This window comes from Epinephelus moara, chromosome 10 (assembly GCF_006386435.1).
Source record: "Epinephelus moara isolate mb chromosome 10, YSFRI_EMoa_1.0, whole genome shotgun sequence".
In the NCBI taxonomy this organism is placed as follows: domain Eukaryota; kingdom Metazoa; phylum Chordata; class Actinopteri; order Perciformes; family Serranidae; genus Epinephelus; species Epinephelus moara.
In genome coordinates this window covers 30260487-30286009 of record NC_065515.1, presented here as the reverse complement: position 1 = coordinate 30286009, position 25523 = coordinate 30260487, and the positions used below count along the sequence as shown (strand labels likewise).

The 25523-nt window shown below is 40.9% G+C and overlaps 1 protein-coding gene across 1 annotated transcript in view; it reads left to right on the top strand.

Moving 5' to 3' along the window:
* Positions 1-25523, top strand: part of pde4ba (phosphodiesterase 4B, cAMP-specific a) — a 219449-nt gene that overhangs the window by 30465 nt on the left and 163461 nt on the right. Inside the window, exon 3 of the mRNA XM_050056037.1 lies at positions 17431-17663. Coding sequence (XP_049911994.1) covers positions 17431-17663 — 233 coding nt within the window. The remainder of the gene's footprint in view (positions 1-17430; positions 17664-25523) is intronic.

Below are 25523 nucleotides of genomic sequence, written 5' to 3'. Positions count from 1 at the left end.
CATTCTTTCTCTCATTTAATTACCTTACCTGCGTTTACACTCTGTGACTTCGTCACTTTCTTCTTTTCTCTCAACCCTCTAACCTTGACTTTAACGTCTTATCTTGAGGAAGTGCTGTTAAGCTTTCAGCAGCCTTTAGCAAAAATATTCCAGTAGAGTGACTCAGTAGTGTGTTTTTAACTAGTGGATCAGAAACGGATAAATGGAGGCCAGGTTTTTCGTAGAGCAGCTTCCCAACCTTCTACACTCCTCAAATCAACATCTTAGCACAGCTTTGGGTGTCTGAGGTGCTGACCACACCTGAGCCGGCTGACCCATCAGTGTGTCAGTAACAGCGTGTGGTGAGGAGGTTTGGAGAAGGGAGATTGGTTTATATGTATGTAAGACCTCATGTGTGTGAAGGAATGTTTATGATGATGATAATAATCATGATAATGATGCATTTTACGTTGATAATAATGATGATAATAGTCGTTTTATCAAAGAGAGGAGGAATGCAAGAATAAAGAACGGGTGAATCAGCTGAGTGTCTGCTCTCTGCTTTGACCAGGGCCAATTCAGATTTTGAAGCAAAGAAGTAGGTTAGTACAAGGGTGGTGGGTGGTGTTAACCTGTCAGACGGTTCAGTAAGTTTATGATGGCACACCCTATATCACACCTGTAATTGGGCCCCTATAGTCACTGGGCAGACCTTTTATAATGAGTACTGGCACTGGAATTTGGACAAGCTGTTCAATTTCTCACCAGCTCCAGAAGACACTCTGGGTTTTAGGCTGCACTTAAAGGTTCAATCAAAAATTCTTATACAGTACACTCTTTGTCAAACCCAGTGGATATCTCCTCATGCTGCGTTAGCTAACTGTTCTGTGTGTGCAATGAAAAATATGGTGTTCAAACACAGCCCTGCCTCTATAAGTGGGAAACAAAGAAAGTTGCTCAGACCAAGCCACACAAGACTATTCCAGCCAAGCACTTAATTAATTAATTGTACAAAGCGACACTGAAGCATGTGTATTCCAGCTTTCGATAAAGAACAGCTTGTGTCTTTTAAGTACATAGAAGTAGGTTTTCCATGTACTCTTAGAGGAATAGAGACTGACATACTTGTAGACATACATGATAGACACGGGCTCGGCAGGGACAGAGGGAAAGTGTAACTGACTTGGCGGGCAGACTTTGCTACAAACTGAATCACAGGTGACACCATCAGCCGGCTTAAGTCAGTCTTAGACCCACCAGTTCACACCCCTGCAACTTCTCTTTGCAACGTTCTAAAATGGTTTCGTCTTGTGAATATTTGGTCTGAACTATCTTAAAATGTTGAACTATTCCTTTAAAATAAGTAATATGAAAAACTGTTCCTTTAAAATAAAAAATATATTTTCCAATCTTGTACCTTAAATTGCTTGAAAGCGGATTTATCTACAAACCACATGAAGTCACATTGAAACCAGCAGGTGGTCATACGTGTGATGATTAACTTTTAGGGATTGTGATTTACTTGTGTCACAGCATATTAAGAATGAATACTGTCTTTGCTGGTAGATTGTGTGCATGCATTTAGCCATGCACAGTAGAGCCTGTGTATTTACAGTATACATTTCAGTGAAAGTGTTGAGTGTTTCCTGAATCAATGAGGTTAAGTGTGCTGAGGTAGGACATTGTTATTGGATTTCAGCCCTAACAGAAGGGATTTGGTTTAGCTGGTGATGCTCAGCCGGGATTAGATTTAAGAGGTGGAAGTGTGTGCAGATATGTCAGTGTGTGTGTGTTTGTGTGTGTGTGTGTGTGTGTGTGTGTGTGTGTGTGTTTTAATGATTTGGCCCAGCATGAAGCTGACGTTTGGATTGGATTAGTTTGGTGTGTTGTAGACCGTTGTGAACGGTGAGGGTGTATGTGCAAGTGATTAGGATTCAGTATGCACAAGGATTGGATCTCTGAGTGTGTGTGTGACTCCTGTCTGTGGGATGTATGTGTGTGTTATTGGACAGTGGTGTACTGAGGGTTGGACAGATTAAATAATGTCCTCGCGCTCCACAGACCTAATGACCTCATTCCCATGCAGATCACAGCTAACCAGCTCTGACTGTCCATCTGTGTGTGTGTGTGTGTGTGTGTGTGTGTGTGTGCTCCAGTAGTTTGGATTGTGACTCTGCATATTTACTATGTAAGTGTGCTTTTGTGCTTCTCTCCACAGGCGCATACAGAATTCCAGGTGTTTGGAGCATTCGGCCAACCTTTCATTCATTCAATTAAAATATATTTCCTAAGATCCACAGGTGTGTCTGTGCACACATTACTCTCATCACGTCTTGTCAAATATCCATAGAGGTTAGAGTTTTAATTTAACATTTAAACCTCAGTGTCTCCTCTGAGTTATGTTTGTAATTCAGTAAATATTTTTACAATGGAATTCAATGGCTCAAACAGGATGTGTGCAGGTCCTTAAATATCATATATTATTAAAATCTAATGACTCTGAAAAGCATTAGAGGGACTGTTTTGATTGTTGCTTACGAAATGCTTGTTAGGGGCCCTGGTCGCCATTATCTAGGAATTAATTTAGGGAACTATGCAAATGAGGTAAATATGAACTATTCTACTATGGTGCTGTGGTAAATGTTATCTGGTGAGTAAAGCAACAACGAGCTGTGCTTATGGTTACCGGACAAGGAGCTCTTGTATGATTGTGAAATAAATGTCGTGTGTCAGAATCAAAGGGGAAGGTAGCCTGATGTAGATATACTTTGCTTTAACCCCCCAACCAACTATCAAGTAGTTGTTTTTTTTTATCCAAATAAATCAATATTTTTTCCAACCTTATATCAGTAGCTCTACATATTTGGAAATAGGCTTAGACAGAGTGACAGTACTTCCACCCTGTCTCCTAGAAATTCTATTTGTATGTTACTAAACTGCATTCTTATTTCTTATTTTCTTATTTATTTTACATTTGTGAACCGCGTGGCTTTGGAAGGAGGTGGTTGGGGAGGATGGTGAGCTTACAAAGTGCAGGACCTTGACACCAGAACCTTGGGCTCACGTCCAGACTCCTGTCAAAGGCTTAGGCAACAAAACCACTTTTGTGACTTGTGTGGTGGCAATTTCTATTAGAAAAAACACATCAAGTCAGAAACTTGTCTTTCGGTGAGTTTAATTCAACATCTGCAGATGGACTCACAACAAACAGTCAAGAATAAGCTGAGTGCTAAGAGTGAGCCCTGAACACAGGAGATGTCAGATACTTATACCCCTTTTTGACAGTTGTGGGCTGGCTTGGTTCGTTCCCTGTCATTTTTGCTGCATGTGTTTTTCCATCACATATCAGGGCAGGTGATGTTTACCTGTTTGCAGAGGTGCAGTAAGAGCCTGTCATCTGCAGCTCCTCATCTAACATCTCACTGTGGCTGTTTGTGCTCTCACATTCCTTTCTGCAGTATTGACAGACCTGCCTTTATTGAAGAGAAGCTGCTAACAAAGTTCCACCAATTCAGTTATAACACATTTCAGTGCCTATAGATTCTTCACAATAAAAGTCCCCTGTTATTTAGTTATGTATAAACTTTTACTGTGAAGCACAAAAATAAGGAAATGAGTTTTCGAGCAGCAACTTCACACAACTTCTAATACGGCGGATGGCGAACATGAAACAGTAAAATAAAGCAGATATCTGAAGTAAAAACAGGACGCAGGAGAGAAACTAAACTCCAAACTGCAGAGATTCAGTTGGAAGCTACCAAAGCACTCAGAGCTGAACACAGAGACTTTTAAAAAGGCCTTTCTCTCTGTTCTCCTGCAGACAGAGGTGAGTACAGTCAAAGTCAATACACATGCTTGTTTTTGGGCGGAGAAGGGAAGTCATTGGGGGTTGGCTGCGGTTGGCGAGATGTCATTGCTACCCGCTCGAGGGCGGGTGGCCTAGCTTTTGGACCTACTCCAGAGAAGGTCCATCTCCGGCGCGGCTTGGCGTGGCAAGGTGCGTCTAAACTGTCAATGGAAACACAAATCGGCGCGGCATGGCTTCACTCGGCACATCCAAGAGTCTCAATGGAAAAAGGGTATTATACTCACTGACAACAGCTGAGGTCAGGAATCTTTAAGTTGCATCATCAGAGGGGTAACAAAGCTGTTTCGGCCATCTTATCTAGGCATGTCCTTGGACATCAAGTAAAGCACTCACAGCTTGTTACACAATGACAAACAGTAAACGTCATGTACAGCACTTGTGCTTGTGATATCCTGACAAGACATAAAATGCAAGATTACTTAACATTCTTTTTGCGTAGTGACACATAGTACAGAGGCTTATATTAATAATTTCCATTACACTTGAGAGGTACGTTAATATGTAACGTATCCTCTTTTTGTTAATAGAAAACGTAATTTGCTCGGCATTACGTTTCCCTTAAAACATAATTTGCTGTTACAAACTAGTTATATAAGAACAGAATGTCTAGGAGACAGGGCTGAGTTCTCTGGAGGGAGCCAGGGTAATTGTTTTCCACTGCTTCTAGTGTGTGTGCTAGGCTAAACTAACCGCCTTCAGCCTCAGTGCCATATTATACACAGACTCTTGGAAAGAAAGCAGATGAGTGTGTTTCAATAATGTTGGACTGTTTCTTTAAACCCGATGGTTCTTCCTCTTAACCTAACCAAACCTTAGCCACAGACGTAGCAGATAAGACAATGAAGAAATGAATGCTTTGTTTGTCTGACTCTTAATCTTTCTCTTCCTGACACTTTCTCTCACTTCTTGTAGTCCCCCTCTTCTCTGTGTCGTCCTACAGCCCTCTCTTTCGCCCTCTCGGGCAGCTGAGCTTGTATTTACAGGGCGCGTGGGTCAAATTGAACAGCTGTTCATTCTCCAATTAGAGAGCTTGGAAGCCGAGGGTTGAGTCTTGGCCAGCCGAAAGCAGCAGTTCAACACTTTTTCTGTCCCCTCTTCCCGTCTCTGTCTTGTTCTCATTCACCCTTCTCTCTCTTTAATGACATCTGTCTCACCTCCCTCCACTGTCTCTAAATCGGTCTTAACAAACACTGTAATCTTCTGCCGCCCTCTCCATCTCCCTATTGTGTCTGGTCAGGGGGAGAGGAGTGATGCTGGTTACCACAGCAACACTAACTCTTCTCTCCGGTGGCACCTCCAGATCATACGAACTGTGACCTTTTGCACTTCGCCTGTCAGTCTGTCCCCCGGCACTGTTGTTGAATTCATGCTTTGTCATTCTGTGAGTGTCCTGTTATGTAGTCAGTGTGGTGCTTCAAGTTCCCTGCACTCGAAAAACAGGATATTTTGGGTTTTTCTGAGACAGTGGATGAAGTGAATTTAGTCAAATACTGTTTATCCATATTACTTTGTGATCAGTTGTTGAGCTTGATGATGTCAAGTCTTTAATGGTGTACGCATGTGTACACTGCACAGTAGACAAATTGCAGAAGATACAAGGTGAGCTTTCAGAAATCCATTCTCTACCAAGTGATTCACCTTAAGACACTTTGCCGAAGACAGTAGCTAATCTACAAGGAATGATGTCATATATCTACACTCAGATTCATTCCCCTATGTCAAGTTTCCTCAAACTCCCATAAAGCTCTGAGAAGTGGATCTGGAGATTTCTGATGAACTTTGGGAGATGCCCCTGATAAAGCACGCAAATCATCTTTGTGCAAAACATGGACTGATCCAGAGTGAAACTGTAATCTGCAACAGGTGTCGCTAAGTATCAGCGAGCCACATACACATGTTCTGGTCTTGCTGTGCTTGACAATCTTACTGGGAAATCTTTAGATCATTGTTGAAGGTTACTGAAAAACTTCTTCTGTAGTATTTCATGGTATTACTATCATTATTATACATGTATGTTTAAATTTCTATTTTATTATTAATTCATTTTATGTCCTTAGTCTTGGTCTCGGTCCTGTCTTGGTTTTGTATTGTTTCTATCTTGCTTACTTTTTGCACATTTGCTTTGTCACTGTTGTATTGACCAAATGTTATTGTGTTATCTATCTGTTTTATTTGAAAAATAGCAGTAAACAGGTTGCAGGGGGAAAAAACCCATTCTCAAAAAGCATGTTGTTGTATAAATTTGGAATGAATTCAGAATAAAAACTTGCTTTTAATAGCCAGCCCTACATCATGCCAAACTATAAGTAATATTGGGGACATTAAAATTTTGATATTTTACTATTTGCACGAGTGTCATAATGTTAAATGGACTTTAGGGCGTGCCACTAAGGGTGAAATTCATGATCTATTAATCAAAAGTTTTTCTCTCAATCTTTTGTTCTACCAAATGTCTGAAAATTATTATAGTGGCACAGTCTCGCAAAATTACAGTATCCTAAAGCTCAGGTGTAATGTTTAAATTGCTATTGCTAATTGCACATTTTGAAGCTGTAACCAGTACTTTTTGGATTCTATGCTCAAAAAATGACTTAAACACTTGGTGCAGTGGTTAGCACTGTTGCCTCACAGCAAGAGGGTTCCTGGTTCAATCCCTGGAGGGAGCTCTTCTGTGCAGAGTTTGCATGTTATCCCCATGTCAGCGTGGGTTTTCTCCGGATACTCCGGCTTCCTCCCACAGTCCAAAGACATGCAGGTTAATTGGTGACTCTAAATTGTCCGTAGGTGTGAATGTGAGCGTGAATGGTTGTCTGTCTCAATGTGTCAGCCCTGTGATAGTCTGGCGACCTGTCCAGGGTGTGTGTGTCAGCTGGGATAGGCTCCAGCCCCCCTTCGACCCTCAAGAGGATAAGCAGTTACGAAAATGGATGGATGGATCTATATTATTGCTTATTAGCATTCTGACGTTTGACTATCTAATTAACTGACTGATCGTTTGAGCTGTACACCAGTTAATATGTGTAATTGAATTTTAGAATCAAAGACGTAAGACAGAAAAAAGCAGAACATGTTGACAGGATTTCTTTTTAATGAATGTCTAGATTAGGTTAGAGATTATTAATAAACTGTATATTATGTCAACGCTGAAACACATGGAAACACTGATGGAATAAATAAGTCAAATTGCTTCTTTTAAGGGGGTGGAGTGATTATTAGAAACAAAAACTATGACAGAAGAACAGCATGGATTCAGTCTGGATCTCAATCTGCTTCTCAAGCTTTGTTACATTTCAACTGTCTTCCCTGTCTCTCCAATAAACCTTCCATGCATGCATACTGGATAAATGAGGCTGAAATGGCTTGAAAATAGCCCACAGCAAAATACACCGAATGTCTCCTTGTGCTCAACCCTCCGAGAGCAAAATTTATCGCACATCACACGTTGCTATAGAGAGGGAAAGTAGGCAATTTATTTTATCACTTGTCTGAGGCACGGGGATCGGGCTATTTCACAGCGATAAAGAAAAGATGATGATAAAAGAAAGGAAGGAGAGATAATAATTCACCAAACAGTTTTATTAATATCCTGTTCCTCTGTCAACCTCGGGGCAGTATTTCATCACTTTTAGCAGCCTATAAATCGAACTGAATGGGGTTTATTTGTCCTGGGATGACCTTTTATTCAAAAGCGACAACCCTATTTCTGTTGTTGAATGACAACCTTGTGTTTTTTATTATTGTTATAGTTTTAAGTGTTATAGTATTGTTTGATTTTCTCTTTTAAATGGGTTGATTCATTTAAAAAACGTTGGCTTAGTTAAAGTCACAAATAATAAAAAGGCACAGTCTTAAACACATAAGTATACAAACACACACTGACACTGAGAGCACAAATGTCAACAACCGTGACTGTTTTATTCATCAGTTCAAACAACCTGTTAGCTGAAAGCAGATAATGTTTTTGCAGTCACGTTGTTCATGCACAAGTGGAAGTTTCTGTTCATGTGTGTGTAGAAAATTCACACTGTTTACTATATAAGATGCATGATTGCATGTGGATACTGCTGGAGGCTATGCTCCGCTGTAGATGAGTATGTCTCATTTCATACAATACTAATCGGTTTCTTTCAGTCTCCCTCCCTGCGCTCCCCTCCCTCCCTCACTCCTTCACTTTCTCTCCGCTTTACTCACCCTTCTCTGCAAGTCCTCCCTCTCAGGCCCTGCCCCAGCTGTCCTCTCCTTTCTTCCTGTTATCCTCTCACTTATTTTCCTGTCTGTCAGACCTTTTTTCCCTCGCTCCTTACCAACAGCGCTCTCTGTCTTCCATCTCCCACTCTCTGTGCCTCCCCCTCTATAACTCATGGGAAGCAGGTGTTGTTTTCTCAGCTCATCTCCTCATTTCCTCCCTGTTGTGTTGTTGCCTTGGTGTCAAAATGGCGAGAGTGCAGAGGGATTTGGGTGTTGGTGGGGGCGGGTGTGAAATGGGAAGGGTGCCAGTTAAGGATGCCCTGAGATGTATTATGCTAACAGAGGAGAATCACAAATATTACAGATAGGTGTTTAAAGAAAGCAATTATTTGAAGAGTAGAAGGTTTACAGATAATTCAGCTCAGAGGGAGAAAAGTCTCCTGCCAAAACTCCCAGAAATACTTACACAGGGAGTCTGAGTTCTGTAGCCTAATTTAGTTGTTTGACTTGTCATTCACATACTACATGTACTGCTGGACACCTGGTTTTCATCAGTTTTACTACAAAACCTATATAATAAGCAGCATTTAATTATATTATGTTTTGGCATATAGATGTATCAAAAAGTGCTTCTGTGCATGTTCTCCCCATGACAGCGTGGGTTTTCTCAGGGTACTCCAGCTTCCTCCCACAGTCTGAAGACATGCAGGTTACTTGGATGTGAGCATGAATGGTTGTCTGTCTCTATGTGTCAGCCCTGTGATAGTCTGGCGATCTGTCCAGGGTGTACCCTGCCTCTCGTCCAGTATCAGCTGGGATAGGCTCCAGCACTCCTGCGACCCCTACCAGGATAAGTGGTTACAGAAAATGAATGAGTGAATGAAAAAAAAAAATAAAGATCCTGTTAGAAACTCTGTAACTCCTCACCAAAACAATTTGGAAAATTCATAATACTGTGTGATGAAATTACCACTCCACTATTTATCAGAACTACATTTTTTATACTATATACTATGCAGGACTTTCCAAAAAACACCAACAACAATGTATAAACTCATACAGAAGTCATCCCTCTCAATCATCACTTATGACCCACTCTCAGTTTGTGGGGGTGTATTTCGTGCCTGCATTTTCTTATTTTCTTCTTCTTTTTCTGTGTTCAGTACATTTATGGGCGTGTACCCCCACAGCGCTCAGATGAGGCTGAGGCTTAGTAAAAAGGTAGACACCAGGTGCCAGTCTGTACACATCAGGCATGCGAGAGACACCAAAAAAAAGAAATATTGCAAGCTGAATTGCAGCACAAGAGTGATCTGGAGACAATCATGCATAGTATACCTTTAAAGTTCCCCTGCAAATCATCAGAAAGTATTTGTGATAAAATATGGGGAACCAAAGGGTCACTTACTAGTTTTTTCCCAGGTCCTCTGACTGTATCCCACTGCCTTCTTCAGTAAATGAAACAAGGAGTCAACACTTGACAGTACAACAAACTAGAGCTACACTGATAAGTCATCCATGCTGATGCATCGGCCTGAGCTTGTAAAATCGTCCACTTCCAAGAAGTTCTTTTATCTACTTGAAAAAAAGCTGCTGTGTTTTTAAGGTATTAAGATGTAGCATTCTTCACGCATCTGAAACTACTGTGCTACGGTTAGGGAGAAGTGTTCGTCATGGTTAAAGGAAACCAGTACTTTTAATATGAGATGGGGCTCAAATCCTAATCTCCTGTTTTTGCCTTCATATAAAGTTATCATGCTCCTACCTGCTTTGCTTCTTCTCGGTATCATAGGCAACATTAACCTGCTCTGTTAGTTTTTGTGTAGAGGACAGTCATAAATCACATGACAGCAAGAGGTCGCTTAAGGTTACCGTTTGAACGAATGACCAGTGCTTTTCTGGTGAGGATAGTCTCAAAAGGCTGTGACAAATCTGTATCATATGGTCTGGGTATAAATGTTGACAAGGCTGCAAAGGTACACTATCATCTCTGTATTAATCTTATCCAGCAGCTGAGGCCTTGTGACCTGGCTGCTGGGACTCTGTGTGTTTCGGTGTGTGTGCCGCAAGTCCTTAGTGAGGTGAATAGACATTGTTCTTATTTGTATGATGTGTGCGTGTGTGTGTGTGTGAGAGACTAATAAGTACTTAGTGGTCCCAGACATAGAGGCCATGGGGGTTTGATGCTAATGGGCTAATGGACTTCTGCACACACACACATACACACACACCTAGATACACCCCTCATATGCACACACATCCGAGCAGTTGAGGGTCATCTAAGGATAGCAGGTAGCGTACGTGGGAGGAATGAGTGAAGGCATAGCAACAGTCCAAATCAGTTTTTTACTGTGCAAAACGGTTTCACTGTCAGATTTCAGGGTGTCTCATATATCATTTAAGGTGTATTTTAAAACCGATGAAAAAAAATCAAAAAGATGAGGGGCGATTGTTTAGCCTCTAGTGTTAAGGCCCGAACATACTTGGGCGGAACGTATGCGGAACGGACTCTGCGAGGAATGTCCGCAGTCATTCGGGCTTTCATAGTCAAGCGCACTTCCGCATTGTAGTTTCCTGTAAAAATGTCCGTGAATGTCCTTTACTGGTGGACAAAATATTAGAAACACGTTTCAACCTAGTCTTGTCCAGTTTAAAACCCTTAAAGAACAGCCTCAAAAATGAGCACAGAGGCAAATCAATATCAGTCTGATGGTATCAACAAAAGCTGAACATTAGAAGCTCGGGGTGTTTTGTTTTGGATCATATTCAGTTACACAGGTGTGTTTAATAAACAGCTCATCTTTTTTGGCTCAAAGCTGCCAAATTTGATTCTTATCAAATGGGGAGACAGTTGGAGCAGGTGTTTTCACATTCAAAATTAGCCTTGTTTACTGGGCTGTACAGGTGGGTAAAAGGCAAAAATTTGCTTTGTTTGCTCTGTATGAATGCACCTTTACATTTGGAAGTTATGTTACAGCAACGTATCCTCATACAATGGTTTGTATGATATTCTACGAAAAAGCACACACAACGGTTTGTATGATATGCTACAAATTAGCACCCATCGAATGATGTTACGTCCTTCACATAAAGTTACATAATTGACGTGAATTAATGGAGGTTAGGTTTGGGAAAAGAAACATGGTGACGACATACCTTAAAATGACTCAAAGTTCACACAGTTTCCTGGGGAAAATCCTGGGTGAAAGTCCTGTGTTTTGTGACCCATCCCCCGCATTCTACCTCCTAATTAAACCGCTTCCTTCTTTATTCCTGTAGGTGCATTGGTCACAAGATTGCAGCCTTCCAAAGTATGTGGGTTATGCATGAAACTCTGCACGTATGAACACTGCATGAGTATAGCCTGGTCACACTTACATTGTAGTCATCATGCTACAGGCATGTCCTGTTTACAGAGTTGATTGTTTTTTGATTGGACAGCACTGCAGATGTTTCCTAGCAATAAAATTACACATTGTTAACGGTATACTAAGCAGGAATTGCCGGTTGCTGTTTGTGAGCAGTATCGCTAGCAAAAGTGAAAGCTAACCCCAGATTCAGTCTTGTTTTGAAACGAGCTTTGTCCGCTTTCGCCTCTGCATTTTTTGGGGCTGTTACCATGATTTTCATAGCGTCTTGAATGCGTCTGGCACCTGGTCACTGCATTTTTATTGAGAACTGATCTCACCTGTTGTGCCCAAGAAGGTCCCAAATGAAAATACACTGCAATTCACCTCTAGTGGGTCATAAGTGATGATTGAGAAGGATTAGTTTTGTGTGTCTTTTCTTTGTTTGTTTAAAAAAAAAAATCTAAATAACTACACTGCTCAAAAATGAAGGGAACACTTAATTGTCACAGTATAATTCCAAGTCAGTTAAACCTCAGGGATATCAATCTGTCCATTTAGGAAGCACAAGTGATGTGTTGTGAATCAGTTTTAGCTGCTTTGGTGCAGATGAAAGTGACAACAGGTGCAATGGAGAGGCAAAAGCAAGACAACCTCCAAAAGGGAATGGTTTTACATGTGGTGGTCACAGACAGTTGCTCTCTCTCTATCCTTCCTGACTGATTCTTCTCTAGTTTTGTGTTCTGCTAGTGTCCTTGTCACTACTGGTAGCATGAGGTGGTACCTGCAGCCCAATCAGGTTGCACAGGTATTCCTCCTCCAGGATGGCACATCCATATGTGCGGTCACTAGAAGGTTTGCTGGAGGAGATACTGACATACCTGCCATTACATGAGGAGAGCTGGACAGGGCCATAGAAGGGCATCAACCCAGCAGCAGGACCAGTCTCTGCTCCTTTGTGTGAGGAGGAACAGGAGGAGCACTGCCAGAGCCCTACAGAATGACCTCCAGTAGGCTACTGGTGTGCATGTTTCTGACTGAACTGTCAGAAACAGACTCCATGAGGGCGGTGTGAAGGCCCGATGTCCTCTAGTGGGACCTGTGCTCACAGCCCAGCACGTTGCAGCTTGACTGGCATTCAGCAGAGAACACCAGAAATGGCAGGTCCGCCATTGGCGCTCCGTTCTCTTCATAGATGAGAGCAAGTTCACAATGAGCACATGTGACAGGCGTGAAAGAGTCTGGAGACGCCGTGAACGTCTTGCTGCAGTCCAATCTGTTATATGAGAAAAAGTACAGTTGTAGAGTAAGTATAAATGACTCAGGTCTTAGTCACGTCTTTGCATTTACTGACCGTATCCACGACTGGACCCTTTTCGCCTCTGAAAATATTAAGTGTTTATAAAAGCCTAGTCACAGCTTCACGTCTGATGAGTCAGACCAGTTGAATTGTTCCAGGACTTAATGCACACGCACTTCCGTCTCCTTCTTCTCTGTGTGAGTCGATCAAATGTTCCGCTTCACACCTTTGTGAGAGAATGAGAGAAAAACAGGACTGCTTTATTGAAAAGAAAAGGGAAATGGCTCACATTTTAAAAGTTGTCCTTTTGTGCAGCCATGATGTCCTTCAGAGTAACACTTCCTTCCTGTAGAGAAGGAAGTATCCAGAGCAACTCGCACAAATATGACTGTGTATTTGCAGAGAATCAAGAAGTTTATTAGTACCATCAAACAGAAAATAAATGACACTGACTTTGAAACTGTTATTGCTTCGAAGCCCTGTAAAGAGTTACAATGGCTTGGGCGCTGGCAGTATGTTCAGATCTAATCTGAGATATGATTGTCACTTAACATTGAGCATCATCTCTATTTTTATACACGTGCGCTCAACTCTGCTCTGGTATTTTTTCAATGTTTGCTTGTTCAGTTTTTTTCTCTCCCTGTGTTGGTCTTCTCTCAACTGATATCGCCAACCTCCATCTTCCTTTCTTTATCCTCTCTGCTCTGCGGTGCAGTCCTTATCACTCTTGTATCTCACTTCGTCCACCACACTATCTCATCTCTGAGCTATCATGGAAAAGTATTGTTGTCTCTTCCTCCTTACTCACGACCCTCCATCTCTCAACAGCGGATCTCTCAGCAGCATCGGAAAGCAATACTTTCTGTTCCTTGTTCTTTTTTTATTCTTACAGAGGGCACTGTAGCAGAGGCTATTTTAATTTCACAAATCACTTTTCACGGCTTTGTATTTCATTATGTAATTCTTCTACCTTTGACGGCTGCCATGTATTTATACTCCTCTAAACAGCAGTTGCCAGGCTAATCTGTTTCCCAGCTGTGTTTTCTCAAAACAAGGTCTTCCTCATCCTCACAATAACAGCATGACATTTATTATTTACTGTGAAATTACGATGCTTCTGTGAATACAAAGCAAGGAATGACAATATACAAGGTCCGTTATTTATCACAACATATCAGAAACATTCTTAGAAATCATGACTAAAAAAGAAAAGTAAATGTGGAAATCTGTATTTGGTAATGCAATGAGTCAGTACCCAAATTAATCAAACACTGGATTTACAGGGTTGAGTCTTGTTGCTAGTTAAGTGTTTAGGCCACTAGAGGGCAGGACACGCTAACAGTTTGTGCAGCTACTGTATTGAGGACGTTAATTATGGATTAGTAGTGGTATATTTCCCATCATTATACATGCAGAGGTGGCATCTTCTGAATATTGCATTGTTTCAAGCTGAAGGTTTTTCACCTTGTAGATTTTTAATTAATATTTTAAAGTAAATGAAGATGCCTTGCTTAACCTTGCAAGCTAAGTGTTTACAGACTGCTTTGATTGATTGATTGATTGACCTCATTATTCCAGAGGGAATTTGGTTGGCAGTGTGGGCACAAAATTAGGCATACACAATAGCCAAAAAATAGTTCGCACATTGCATGTCAAACTGGAGAGCAGACAGTACACAGCACTTATCTGAAGTGCTCATACAAGTGCAAGAATTTGATACAAGAAATTGAACTGTTCAGACGAGCACTGAGTATAATAGTGTCTGCCAAGAGCTGTCACAAGGTGAAATGCAGTAAGTGAAGTCTCTCTTCAGAACACTTGGAAAACATCTGCATTAACATCCTTCGAGCGTAATAAATTGCAATCTGCAATGAATGGCTGGAGGCAAACGCTGAGTTTTTCAACAAAACACCAAGTTCCCAAATGCATCTGCTGTATGTGGTCATTAGCAGCGTCTGAACAGGGAAAATAAGTCACCACCCATGCTGCTAAAAGTCAGCTACACTTTGTCACAGTAGCTTATTCTGTATAAAGAAAGAATTAATTAAGGTCGTAAAGCCTCCATCACAATTACTGGCATTGTGTAGTTAGTTTTAAACAGAAGCACAGAGGCCTTGAGTAGAAGGGCGAAGGCAAGTAGCCAAGAAGAGCTGTTGTGGGACTGAGAGTGGGAGGCTGTGTTTACTGGAAGGAGTGCTTTACTACAGGAGACCCAGTAGGTATGGAGCTCAATAAAAAGAATCGGTACAAATGATTTGGTCGTTCATTTTTTCTTCTGCTTCTCTGCGAACTCTGACTAGACTTGTACAGCACAGGTCCAGGAGTAAAAAAACAACCTCCTACCTCTGAGTTATTAACTGTCTGAAGCTTCCTACACTATCAACAGGGAGTGGAGGCTGTTCTTTGAGAGAGTGACATCACTGTATAGCTGCAACTGACAATTATTTTCATTATCAAATAAAACCGCCGTGGCCTCACAGCAAGGAAGCTCTGCGCTCAAACGTTCCGGGCTTGCAAGTTCTTCCTGTGCCTGCATGTGTTTCCTCCAGTTTCATGCAGGTCGGGTTGATTGGCAACTCTAATTTGCCCGTGGGTGTAATTGTGAGCGTGATCAGTTGTTTGTCTCTGTGTGTCATAGGGATGAGGTTACTGGTTTCACAGTTAACCACAGTAAAATTCCCAGTGGTTACTGTTAACCATTTCAAATGATCATTATTATTGAAGCTGTGTCTGATTGTCATGCTTTGAAAAACTCACTGTGAGGGACATTCTACTATGGCGCTAGTAGGTCAATTTTTACTTGACACAGACACTTGAGCGAGCATTTTGATGAGTGGCTATTTATACTGTTGATGATCTGATTTGGTTATCAATATGATAAGCGTACAGAAGGTGTTGGTTATGTTGTTATTTTAATGTTTATACAAATATAAAGTGCATAGTGGGGTTAATTTTTGTTTGCGGGTTTCTATAGGAAACTTGATGAAATGATTTCAGCATGTCAGTGCTTTTTGGACATGTTCAGCACATTTTAATGATACTGTGGTACTGTGGTAGTGCAGTGGTTAGCATTGTCCTCTTACAGCAAGAGGGTTCCTGGTTCGAACCCAGGGTGGGGGATCCATCATCATTTCATAGTTTCTGGACTGATGAATGGATCAAATGATATAGGCTACACATTGCTTTCTCGAGTAATTTGGTCTATACAATGTTGAAAATGCTGAAAATTACCACTCACAATTTCCTAAAGCCTAATGTGGCTTATTCAGATTTCTTTTTTGTCTAACCAACAGTCCAAAATCTGACGTAATTCAATATACAGTTACATAAAGCAAAGAAAAGTAATGTATCCATACAAAAAGATGCAGGAACTGGGGAATAAGTCATCACAATAGTTGCTCATTAAAATTGGCAGGTGATAAATCAATTAATCATCTCAACTTTAGAGAGCTAAATAGAAAGTGACCTGTCACTGCTTTTTAAAATGTTTATTCAGGTCAACCAGAAGACACAATCAAGATGACACAGATTTCGTATTTATGAAACAGTGTAATTTAGTGTTACAGCGCAGTCTAAAATCTGGCACATGTTAAAGGTGACCTCTGTGGATGCCTCTGTTTGCTGCTGAGCACATGATGAGGTGCTGCTTATTTAGCTGCAGTTATTTTAACTCCTAAATCCGAAGTATAAATGCATAATAAATATGTTTGACAGGAAGGTTATTATTATTTTTTGATGGTAGTATTAGGAAAAGAAGGAGTTTAACATATAGATTAACTGATTTTTGAGTAACCATTTAACAAAAGAGAGAAATGCATTGATTGTAAAAAGAGTATGTTTTGATAAAAGCTAAGCTGAAGACTACTTTTCTTTGTTGAGATTGTATAAAGGGGGTATTTTTAGTCCCTTGCTGAACTGAGAATGACGTCTGTCTCTGAGATGCCTCAATAAATCCGACCCTGGTTTTGAGAACTATGAATGCAAGCTGATGAGACAATAGAGATAAAGATTTATATGCCCCTCAGAGTAACATGTTAATTAGACTGTGCAGCAGAGAAGTAAACATGTTATTTGTGCCCTGCAATCAGTTTGCTACAGACAGCACACACTAACAAGACCAATTAAACCAGTAAATGAGGCGGAAGGGAAGAGTGGAGGATGGATGTGTTTGTGGAGAGATGACGAAAGAAAAATTAATCCTAGAATCATGTGGGATTCATGATGTTATAGTCTACAGTAATTTTTTTTTTTTTTACACAATGTTGTTTTAACATTTATTGAAGGCATCAGAGCACGAGCTGTCAAAGGTTTGCAGAGTGACATTTCTTAAAACAGCTAACATAACTAACTTGGAGGATTTCTACACATATATGTGAGGTCATCTAAGACAGCAGGTTCAGGAAAGTGAGAAGAGGTGTCAAGCGAGAAAATATTTTGTAATGGTCACTAGAGAGTGAGGTGTACTGCTTTTTTCTGTGCAACTCATTAGTCACAAACAGGCCTGTGGCGCCCCTTAGTGGGCAAACAGTTGATGAGCTGAAGAAAAGTTGTGGTTTAGGTAATTAAAGACAGGACATACTTTGAATTAAAAGGAAGACTTATCTCATAAGTTGAGCTCTGCACTGTTGCTTTAATCCTCTATTATCCCCATACTCCCATTTTCCACTTCTCCATGCATCTCTAAATTAATATTAAAAGTGGGTTCTTTAAGTTCACACACTTCCTCATTCATTTCTTTCTCCTCTCAGGACTGCAAAGAGCCTCCAGATTGCTGCCTCAGTGAGTCTTTCACATCCTGCACACTGGGTGTTGACCTGCGCCGTGGCCGACGCCGATTCTCAGGCAACCTGCAGCTACCCCCGTTGTCATGGCGCCAGGGGGAGAGGTCGCGGACGCCTGATGAGGAAATCATGACCAGGCCAACGTCCTTGCCCTTTGGAGCTCCTCCCAGGATAGACATCACGCCCGTTGATCCTGAATGGTGAGTGGACAGTACAGTTGAACACAAACTTGCTCGATGGCAGTAACACTCCCACTGACACAATGTAAAACCACCTGGAAACATCAAACACCCGGAGTTATCCATTTTTCCGTGCACAGGCTCCACTGCTGACACATTAAGTAGATACACATATGCTATACTATACCATCAGTAGAGAGGTCAGGCATACCTGCCTGTGTGGGTGTGTGGTATCTGTGTAACTGGATAGGGACATGCTTTAGCTGATGTGAATATTGAGTTTCTCACATACATCAGATAGATTCAGCACTTACACATGATTGAAGGTCAGTCTTTGTCCCAGAGTCTCCTGCGGTGGTTTGTAGTGGGAAAAGGTTCACCCCCACTTTAACAAAGACCACCTCATGTTATAAGCAATGAACATACTTTAACAAAATAAAACATAACCCTTCAGAGAAAAGAGCTTACTTGCTGTAAGTAGCCTGACTGATACTTGATTTTGAGGCCAATAATGATACTGAACTACAACATGTCAACAATTTTTTTTCAAAAACATAACCAAATGATCTTGATACAGATCTGTCATCTGCAATACTCTGCAATCGATAAGGTATATAGTAGCTCTGTTGATATATCACACAGCAAAGTAAGTCCTGTTGAGATCAACGACCTCTTTCACAAGGGAGACCTGGCCAAGACAGCAGCACACAAAAAAAGTTACAGCCAAACAACCACACAATAAAAAACATAAAAGATACACAGTAACATGTAGAAATATTAGAACACCTACGCACAATGACAAGACCTAGCCAACTCATTCATCCTTGTACTTATGAGAGCTTTAAAATCAGGTAGAGAGATCACTTCACGTAGTTATCGATAAGATTGTAGGACAAGATGTGTCTAAATTGCAGTGTCTAATCAATGTCTTGGATGTAACTCTGTCTCTCAAAGTTTTTTTTTTCTTATCTTAAAGTGTTAATACCTATACCTCCTGGTACCTGGAGGAAATGAAGTCAGAGAGGGGCTGTTTTTAGAAAATACATCGCAAAACAGACATAGCTCAAGAGGGAGACTTTAGGGTTTGATTGCCCCCCTGAATCAGCAGACAGATGTCAGGAGGCACAGAGGGGTGCACCCGTCCTGGGAATGGAGGCAAAAATTCAGATGTGAGAAGAACTGAGGGAGCCTATGGAGAAAACGTTACAGTTGACTTTGGCTGGGGATAGAGACGGGAGTCGGGAGACAGAAGGAGTGTTTTTATTCTTCTAAGTGCATTGTCTGTTGGCATTGGTCAAAGCCAAGGTTCTGCCTCGTCACCCGCTCTGTGATTTGTCAGGATCTCCTGGCACAGCAGAGGAGTGGAACGTGTCCAATTTGATGATGTCATTATGTCATATTAGCTTTTTGTTGATGATGTAGTTCCAGTGTTTCCCTACAGAATTAGAATCTCTGTCGTGCTAGCTGGCAAGCATAGATGAGAGGAGCAGCTCAATGAATGGTTTCACTTTGACTCAACGGACTGTGACCTTAGGTGTGCTGTCATGAATCTGACATTCTGACAGAGATGAACTTGTAAAGAACACATGTTTGACATTAAACATAATTTTGTTTTCATACCTAGTTTGGGGTCATTTGAAGGTTAAATAAATGAAACTGAACAGCTGGACAGTGGAGACAAACTTATGTTATAACAAACCACAGGTTCCCTCAGTCACACTGAGCAAATACTAGGCCTCAGAAATCTTGTTAGAATCTGTTTCTGCATCAGTGACTGATCTGTCATGTTGCATTCAGCCTGTTGAAAAAGATGCTGCCTTGTTTAATTTTTTATGCACCATGCCTTCAGACACAGTTGTATACACACCCACACGTGCACATGCACACCCACACACACACCCACACACCCACACACACACACACACACACACACACACTACAGGTACAGCAGGGCAGTTTCAGGTAACACATACACAAACACAAACAGCAAGTGGCCACTTCTTGGCGGGCAGCCAGTTGTCCAGTCGTGTCAAATTCAAATACGCTTTTACTTAACTAGCTAATCAGTCCTGATTGGCCCTGCTCTCGAGCATGGTGTGTGTGTGTGTGTGTGTGTCTTGAGTCTGCAAGTGTTCTTATTCCTTTCAGTTAGATGAATAAAGGCCGATGGAAGGGTTAGTGCTAATCAGTCCTGATTGGTGCTGCACTTACGTGTATGTGTGTTTATGTGTGCTGTATATACACGTGTGTGTTTGGTTCCTCTTGTAACTGCTGCCAGGTTGGGAACTGCTGCTCTTGGTTACTAGTATTTCAACCGTGCAACAGTGCCCAGGAAACAAACATTGTTTTGATTGAGAGATTGTAAGTAAAGACAAGGAAAGAGAGTAAAAGAGTGTTTTTTTTTGTTTTTGTTTTTTAAAAAAGCCTTTTATTTAAATAAGGGGGAAGTGTAGTATTATTTGAACTTAACCTGTGATTTCTCACAGCCCAAAGTGATGTATTCAAATTGCTTGTTTTAATTGACCAACAGTCCAAACCCCAAACATACTCATGTCAACAAAAGGCATCCAGTTCTCACATGTGAGACGCTGAGACCAGTGAACATTTTCTGTCTCTCGACTAATTGACTAATGGTTGCGATTCTAGGCAATACATTTAATAAGGACCTATTGGGGAAAATGAATTAAAGGCACAGGAGTTGGCACAAAGAGAAAATAAATACATTTTTTTCAGTATTCTTCGATAAATCACATTGAACAGTAAGTCCTGCTTACTGAGAAGACATTAAGTGAAATGCATGTGAATTCTTGAGGAGCTGAAATCTCTGTTTCTACCAGAAGAGTGCAGTATGAACATGGTTGACTGGAATGACTCACACACACAGACACACAGATGTATATCCACACATTGTGACAGAATAAAGGAAAAACTGAATAAATGAGTAAATCAACATCAGTGCAGATGCTTTAACACTGAGGTTCATGGAATGGTTTGATGAGTATGAAAATGATGTGAATAATATGCTGTGACCATCACTGTCATCAGATCTGAAACCAGTTCAACACCTCTGGAAAATTTTGGACTGACGGGTTAAGCTGGACATACACTGTATGATTTGAGCCCGTTTCTGATCCAATTTTTTGGCTGCACGACTCATTTTAGTTGTACAACGAGCCTGTACATAGCTAGATTTTTGGTGCTGCTAACTTGCTAACTTTTCAGCTTTTAACTCTGAGCCAAGTCCTCAACGAGGGCGCATCTCAAGCCCTCTGAAGATGGGAGATTCCAGACGTCAGAAGCAGCTAACTTGCTAACTTTTGTTGTTTGCAAGAGATGGAGAGAATTAAAAGTTGGACTGACCTGTTTTGCAGAGATTGACTTTTAAACTATTTTTGGGACGTCAGTCTCCACATTATTGTGAACCATATCTCTGCTACCAACAAACGTCTACCTGTCTGTTGTCTTGGAGGCAAATTTACATTTCCTATGATGGCAAAGGCATGACCTGCCCAACTCTCCCTTTGATTGGCTAGTACTCATTGCCTTTGCTGATAGATTTGTTCATGGAAAGCCAATCAGAGGCATAGTAAGGCAGTGTAGGATGGATCATTCCGTCTACAACCTAAGGAGTGCAAATTTACATCCCAGAGCTTTCAAATGAATCTTTATTGACACTTGTTAATAGCCAGAACAGTCTACAGGGACCGACAGGCTGTTAAATTGTCTATTTTACATGCACAGTGCCATGGATTGATGATCGGACCACACAGTGTTAGCACATAGATTGTGAGCTTTACATCGCAGACACTTCACTCATACAGTGGGAGTTGGAATTAAACAACAACAATTCTAAAACGTGCTAAAATCATACACTGCAGTGCCCTCCATCAGCATCATGAAAACCACCAAGTGAGGGAAAAATATTTGGAAGAATGATCTTCAGTCCCTTCAGTAGACTTTCAGAGACTTTGAGAATCTGTGCCAACAACAGCTGAAGCTTTTCTGGAGACCTGTGGTGTCAATCTGTTACCCACATGTATTATTTTACTTTTATAGAATCTGATGATTGCTTCCATTTCTTTTTGTTAACAGCAAGTTTATTGGTGGCTGTACCGTCCGCTTGGGCATCCGCAGACTTTATAGCAGGTGAGGTGTCTGTCAGTCGTCAGTAACCCTGGTGGTAGAGGCAGACATGTTTCCCCCCCGTGTGCTTTTCCCTCCTGGCCTTCCTCTCCTCTACGAAGCTATTACACTATGTCTCCTTCAGGCATTACTGCTGCTATAAAGTCAGGGTCGGCGAATCTTCCTGAAGGTCCTCGGGTCTGATTATTCCCTCCCCTAGTGAAGCCTGACGCTGGTAGATGTGTGTGTATGTATATGTGTGTCTGTATATGCCTGTAGCAGTCATCAGCACAGCTCCTCATCTCCTCTCAATCCCCTCTTTTTCTTGTACTTATTTAAGTACTTTCATCAATGTTTGGAAGGAGGCGGAGTGAGCAAGAAGTTATTTTGGGATTCAATTATTTTTCTTGCTGATGTACACAGTTGTTTCAGAGTGCCTCCTGGATTGTGTGTGCGGCTGGGTGTGCTTGTGCCAGTGTGGTGCAGAAGGGAACTGTAAATGAGTGTTGATTACTGAAAGTCGGCACATACTGAGAATTCTGTATAAGAATATCTTGTGCATGTATAGGACAGAGACATTAATTTAGGACAGAGCGAAATGACTGCCGACAGATGCATTTAAAGAGCACACGCACTAGAAATCAGACATTAATTTAATGTAGCTTTAGAAATTGCCATAAGCACTTCATCTAGATTGTCTTAATCAGGCGAAGGGGAGTAATTACAATCAGTACAAACAAACATATCTGTTAAATTGGTAATCATATTAGGGTTGTGACATGCCAATCACATCATGTTTACTGACCGCTGCTGACAGCCAGCTGGTGGCAAACTTGCATTAACATTAGCCATCTGCAGGAGAGGAAAAAACTGGTCAAGTAGTGCTCAGTGTATTTGTTAATTAAAACAAACAAAACAAACAGGCCTACAGAGTTCCTGCCACTGTGAATCTCTCTACAATCATACGCTGATGATTTCAACTGACACGGTCATGTTTTGCTTTACTTTGCACTCAGGCTGCACAGTATTTGTCGCAGTTTAAGTGGGAGTGGTACTTTTTGCATTTTATTTTCACTGAAAATTTTTTAAAATGATGGTGATGTGATTTTTGCTGGGGTTTGTACCAACAGCACCTCATGTCTGGAATATGATTTGTAGGCCGGGGCATCTCTATAGCACCACAATGCTTCATTTATATTGTGTCACATTTATCTTTATCACAAAATAGCTGTTCCTGCGATTTTGATAATATTTTCATGAACTGAGCAGTCATACTTTGCACTGGTCGGCCTGTCACGATAGTTTTGTTGCCAACTTATCAAGGTCAGCAAAAAAAATTGAGGTCATATCCAGGTATTATATGATATTGCCCTTGTGTTTACATGCGTGTTTGTTTACAAGAGAATGTCACCAACATTTTACCCAGTATGATGCCAGAATAAACAGCAGGGTTTTTCTGACATTAAGAGACCTGGGCGCAGCGCCTAAGCATTTTTCTGTCATTTCTGTTTGTGCTGCTTCTGTCCTCGTCTGCTCTCTGTGTCTCACACACTCACACAGTGACAGAGTACCAGGTGAAGTGAAGATAATAGGTGTTTTGCCAATTTGCAATTTCTGAATATTCTTAAGACATTAAAAGTTTACTTTACTTTTATTATTATACTATTATATTAGCATTAGATCAGCAGCATAAAATGGCCTTAAAATACCAGTTATATTGTTTATCGCAATTATTTTCTAGGAGAAAATTTCAGCCAACAAAAGTAGCTGTTGTGACAGGCCAAATGGTGTCATGGTCTTTCAGTTGAGGAAGATTTAATATGCTTTTATGGCTTCAGAGAAAAGAAGACTACAACAAAACTATGGATGAGGAGGGGCTCTACAACTGTTCAACGGTGTCTAATGGCCTATGGATGGTTACATGTCAAGGGACAAGCTAAAAACTTATGGTGCAGTCAGACTGAAATTTGCTTCCCATTCCATCATGTGATATTGTTTATATGCTTTAAAACCGCAGGGTGAAATAATCGAGAGCAGTAGGGATGCCTCTTGGCTGTCGTGAGTGCAGGCGACAGTAACAGAGATAGACCGTGAAGTTTTTGATAAAAAGCTGCATAATTAACAAGCTTATATGTTTATATGTTTACATCTCTTCTCATGCTATTTCCTGTCTCTCATTGCTTTTGGCCACAATACTTTAGTAAATATTTTCAGGCGAATTTTGGTCTGACTTCAGCTTTAGCCTTACTGCCTTTATTTGTTTTTTTTTTGCTAGTTTCCACAAATGCCAAAAAAAAAACCCTCATAACAGATGTTGACCCAGAGCCAGTGGCAGTGTTTACACAAAAGAAACGGGCAATACTCAAACGTGATTATTCTGCTTGAACCAGCACCAGTAATATTGTGTTCTGTTAGCCTGATGATCTGTAAATACCCCAAAATAATACAGGAATAGAGAGGTGGACCATACAATACAGTACTCCCTTTGGAAAGGTTCTTTGAAAAGGCTGTTTTGTACTGTAATTTCACTGTAGGTTATTGTAGTTAGCCGATATTTCAGACATGCATGACACAGGCACGATGATGATAGGCTACCTGATACTAGCTTGTATGTCCAGTACATAGAATACCGTTCACAGGTCGTCCCAGAATGCTTGTGCTTGTGCATTTAAGTATTTAAATGTTCTATGAGATGTGAACATTAATATAACAGCAAACAACTGTTTACTATCTAAAGATGTAGTGAAATAATGTCATCCTGAGGAGAGACTGAAGTCACACTACTCCTGTGTGTGTTGTAATTCGAGCTTCTCTGTACTTTGTTTTGGTTGCTGGGCCGATTGCGCATGCATGTTAGTGCTTGCAAGTCTCTATGTGTGTATTCCACTGGCTTGCTAATCTCCGCAGCCCTGCTCTGCACTCATACAGTGGTAGCCGCTAATAACGCTGTCTTGACGACCAGTGGCAGAATGGTGTCAGTGTGGAAGGGTAACGCCCAACCTCCAGTCCCCCGAGGTTAATACCGTTGGCTCTGTCAACACTGTTGCCGTTGTTAGCACTGGTAATGATGTTACCATGCCTAACACTGCTAGCTGCCATTTCTGCTCAGCTACCTTCATGTTTGCTCGTATGAGGTGAGAGCTGTGTGCAGTCAATCACGGCCCACACTCTGAATGTCATATGTGCCACCATGTGTTAATTTTGACAACTATTTTAGATTTAGTCTTAGTCTTGGGACGAAAATGCTTCATAGACTTCGAAAATTCAAAGCATTTTGGTCGACAAAATGTTTTAGTTGACAGAAATTTGACATTTTAGTCAACTTTTAGTCACTGTGTTTTCTATGTTTTTTTTTTTTTTTTTTTTTTTTTTAATCTTTAAACTAATCCAGTTGGGCTATTTCATGTATCAGAAATTAGAATCAAAGTGACAGGTTGACAGGTGACAGTGACCCACAACTTCAAATAATTTCTACACACTTACAAACTGTCATTTCTCCAGCAGTTTTTGACAGGTTTAAGGGGTGATTTACCAGCACACTCTTACTGATCATCATTTGAAAAGCTCAACATCTGTTTATGCTCCCAAAAACTTCGACACCACATGTAACTTATCTGAGACAACTAGGATTTGTACCGGGGTTCATTGTAAACTCTGAATTATCAATCTCACTGTTAAGAAGCCTGAATTCTTTCTAGATCTGCAACATGTTCATCTGGAGGTTTAAACTTGTGTCCTGACTGTCATATTCAAACTGTT